Raw genomic sequence first — 4,163 nt, 5'->3', positions numbered from 1 at the left:
CAGAAATGAGGGCTCGGCTTTGCCAAGCCATGGCAAAAGGCAAGACCATTGCCCCTGGAAAACCAGCAGCACGGGGCACCCCAGTATGGGACTGGGCTGGGAAAAGGGGTGCCGGTTGCCATGGGGTGCCCCGTGGCTCTGCTGACGGCCCTGGCACCCCGCAGGATGTCCATGAGGAGCCCCGTTTCTCCCCACCTGGAGCTCGATGGAGCGGGCAGCATGGTGAACTGCACCATCAAGACGGAGGAGAAGAAGGAGGGTGGCTACGAGTCCCCGCCGGGGGCTGCCCCCAGCACCGAGCCCCATCCCAACGACCCCCCGGGGCCACCGCCGAGGGAAGGCACCGACCCCCAGGCCCTGCCACAGGTGGGTCCCATGGCTGTGACAAACACTGGTCCTGGCTGAGGTCCCGCCGGGCTGGCCGAGCGCTGCGGCCATCCCTGCTCTGGAGCTGGGCTCCGTCCCCTGGCAGAGGGGAGTGGTTGTTTCCCTGGGTGGTTATTCATTGCCCCAAGGAAACGAAGCCAAAGCTTGAGGCTCCTCCAAAACTTTCTGGCCCTTGTTGATGCTCTTGGGTCAGCCCTGAGACTGGAGTGCATCTCCTTTGGCGTGAAGCCCCCCACGGCCACCTCCAGATGTGCTCCATCCCTTCAGCCTCCCTTTTTAATTCTCCTGGGTTTTCTCTCCCCCTGACCAGCAGCCTCAGCCCCCTCCATGTTGCCTCTCAGGGAGGACAGGGCTCAGAGTAGCCGGGCAGTCTGAATAAATAGAAACCTCCAGCAAACAAGTCTTTGTGGCACGAAAAGCAGAGATGCTCTCAAGCCGGGCTGGGGGGAATGTGCCTGGCAGAGTGTGGTCCAGCAGTCAGCTGGGCAGGGCCAGCTCCGAGCATCCCACCGGCCCGGAGACCTGGAGACGTCCCCATCCGTGGGAGCGGGCGCTGAGTAACGCTGTGTGTGTCGCAGGAGTCCTGCTCGCCCGCCGGTGATGTGCTGGAGCCCAGGCGCTCTGCCTTCGAGCCAGCTGTCAGCGGCCAGGAGAAGCTGGACTTGAACAAGAACTTGAAGGAGGGTAAGAAAGGTTTCCGAGTGGCCTCTTGGGTGGCTCGCCCCGCTCCCTTTGGGCCCCTCGGTATTGTTCCAAAGCTGTGGGATGGGACGAGCCACCCCGTGCCATGGTGCAGAGCCTCGGGCTGTGCTCACCTGGCTGTCCTCTCCCTCTCCCTGCTCTGCCGACCCCGGTCCCTGCCGGCACGGACAGTGATGCCAGCCATCGAGAAGTTACTGTCCAGCGACTGGAAGGAACGGCTCCTGGGCCAAAAAACCGCCGAGTCCAAAGAAGTGAAAGGTGAGGTCTTGCCCCCCCTGGCCACCCACCTCCATTGTCCTCCCTCCCGTGCCCTGTGCCCGGGCAGCCTGGGCTGGAAACATGGCGTTTCCCACCTTCGCAGGAGGGGAGATGTGCCTGCGAGTGTGTGTATTTAGCAGGGATTTGTACTTTTTAAACCAAAGCATTAATTTGATTTTTTGGGGGGTGAGCATCCCTAATGAAAGCTTGCCTCTGACTGCACAGAGGGGATGGTTCAGCACATGGGGATCTTTGTGGCCCCCGCACATCGGCCATTCCCTGGCCATGCATCGCCCACCAGCACCCGGTGGTGATGGTGATGCTGGTCACCCTCTTCAAGACCCTGACCTGCAGCCGCTTGGTTTCTTCCAGGAACCCAGGAGAGCCTGGCAGAGAAGGAGCTCCAGTTACTTGTCATGATCAACCAGCTGTCCACGCTGCGGGACCAGCTCCTGACAGCCCACTCGGAGCAGAAGAACATGGCCACGATGCTCTTCGAGAAGCAGCAGCAGCAGATGGAGCTGGCACGGCAGCAGCAAGAGCAGGTGGGCTCGGGTCCCTGTGGGCAGTCTACGCAGGGGAGGCGTTTGCCAGGGACCATCCATCCCTTCGGCGATCCCTGTGGGATCTGCTGCCCGTGGGTGCAGGACCAGGACGGGGTCCCCCTGGGAGTGATGGGGCAGTGGCTTTGGCATCAGGGGCAGCAGGACTTTGAGTCTGCCCAGAAATCCTCCCGTATTCTGTGCCCATCCCAAAGACTCCCCTGTCTTGCTCCCTGGTGCCAGGAGGATGAGGGTCAAAGAAGGTGGGACTTGCACTCCTTAAAATAATTAAACCACACTGGGTCCTTCCTGACTGTGCTCCCTTTGCTCTTTGGACACCTATTTTTCCCTCTCCAGTGGCACATACGATGCTAAGGGCAGGGGTGACGTTCCCGGCACGCCCCAGGGTGGGGGTGACACCACCCCTCCCAGCCCGTTTCTCTCCCCGTGCCCTGGGAGGTGGCTCAGGGGCAGCTCAGCCACCCCCTGCCTGCCCTCCCCACGGCCCTCGGGACCCTCAGCACGCCCCTTATCTCCTTTTTGACGGTGTTGGGCAGCTCATGCTGGGCCATAGCCCTGCCAGGGCCAGCTCGGCACTGCCATTGATGCCGCTGAGCCCCACTATCTCCCTTCTGCCAGATCGCCAAGCAGCAGCAGCAGCTCATCCAGCAGCAGCACAAAATCAACCTGCTGCAGCAACAGATCCAGGTAAAGGCAGGGGACACCTCCCCGTGTCCCCCTTCCCGTGCTGGGCGATTGCAGCCCCATCGCGTGCCGGGCTTGTGTCCCCTCCCGGGGCCAGGCACAGGGATGGCATCTGCCTGCAGTGTCCCACGGGGGTTACCTGGTCTCTCTGCTTCTCTCCCCCTCTTCCCTCCAGCAGGTCAACATGCCCTATGTCATGATTCCCGCCTTCACCTCCAGCCACCAACCTCTCCCCGTCACTCCTGACTCCCAGTTAGCGCTGCCGATCCAGCCCATTCCCTGCAAACCAGGTGAGCGGGGGTCCCCTGGGACTGCCCCAGCCCTGCAGGGTGGCCTTGTCCCCTAACCCCTCTCCCTCTGCTCCCCGCAGTCGATTACCCGGTGCAGCTGCTGCATAGCCCCCCTCCTCCCACGCTGAAGAGACCCACCGGCTCGGGCCACCTCCAGATGCAGGTATGGCCCCAAAGCACCTCCATCCCCCGGGCTGGGGTGCTGCGGGGGCTGCGCTTCACCCCCGCTCCTCCCCTCTGCCACAGGAGACCTCACAGCCGCTGAACCTGACAGCCAAACCCAAAGGTTCCGACCTCCCCAGTGCCTCCAGCTCACCCAGTTTGAAGATGAGCGGTTGCCAGTCCCTCACGCCGAGCCACGGGGCCACCAGGGACCTGCAGACCAGCCCGTCCAACCTGCCTCTGGGTGGGTTCCCAAGTGCCTTCACTGATGATGGTCCCGTGCCCTCCGCTGGCCACCTCCCGGAGACAGGGGACATCTCTGCTCCCTTGGGTCCCTCCTCCCTGGGGTGGCCTGGGTGGGCACCTGCTGCTCTGTGCCACCCCCTTGGGGCACACAGTTGTGATTGTTGGGGTGGGACGGGGTGCTGCGGGGTATCGGAGGAGTGGGCGCTGGCACTGATGGGTGCCCGTGCTGGTGTCCTGCCAGGGTTCCTGGGCGAAGGCGATGCCATCACCAAAGCCATCCAGGATGCGCGGCAGCTGCTGCATGGCCACAGCGGAGCCATGGAGGGATCGCTGAGCAACGCGTACCGCAAGGTGAGGGATGCCCGCCAGGTGGTCACCATCCCCCTCTCCGACCCCACCGTTGGCAGCCAAAGCCAGGTCTCCATTCGCGGGCAGGCTCCCTGGCTTGGAGCTGGTTCCCAACTCTCTGCTTTCCTGCAGGACCACGTTGGGATTGATTCTTCCCCAGTGAAGGAGCGGATGGAAGAGACCTCTGCCCACCGGCTGGACGAGGCTCTGTTGACCTGTGAGATGGACGGTAAGGATGCCCGAGAGCACCGCGGTGTGACCCCCGGCTTGCTCCTTCCTCTGGCTCCTGACCTCGGCCAGGGTTTCCCTCGCAGGCTCACGGCACTTCCCCGAGTCCAGGAACAACAACCACATCAAGCGGCCCATGAATGCCTTCATGGTGTGGGCGAAGGACGAGAGGAGGAAGATTTTGCAGGCCTTCCCAGACATGCACAACTCCAGCATCAGCAAGATCCTGGGTGAGTGCCAGGGATGGTGGCAGGGGGCTGGGGCAGGACCCTCCCTGTGCATCCCCATGTTCGAC

At 62.9% G+C, this 4,163-nt stretch overlaps 1 protein-coding gene across 1 annotated transcript; it reads left to right on the top strand.

Moving 5' to 3' along the window:
* Positions 1 to 165: 165 nt before the first annotated feature.
* Positions 166 to 4,098, top strand: SOX13 (SRY (sex determining region Y)-box 13; the record flags this gene model as incomplete). The annotated part of the gene is made up of 11 exons (XM_009705372.1): positions 166 to 366; positions 966 to 1,071; positions 1,261 to 1,347; positions 1,720 to 1,892; positions 2,529 to 2,597; positions 2,770 to 2,884; positions 2,965 to 3,047; positions 3,131 to 3,290; positions 3,534 to 3,643; positions 3,773 to 3,869; positions 3,955 to 4,098. Coding segments are annotated over exons 1-11 (1,345 nt in total), but the record flags the coding sequence as incomplete, so codon positions are not given.
* Positions 4,099 to 4,163: the final 65 nt, after the last annotated feature.

This window comes from Cariama cristata, unplaced genomic scaffold (genome assembly GCF_000690535.1).
Source record: "Cariama cristata isolate BGI_N322 unplaced genomic scaffold, ASM69053v1 scaffold33488, whole genome shotgun sequence".
NCBI lineage: Eukaryota > Metazoa > Chordata > Aves > Cariamiformes > Cariamidae > Cariama > Cariama cristata.
The sequence above is the reverse complement of the archived record's forward strand: the minus strand, read 5'-3'. Positions and strand labels throughout refer to the sequence as shown.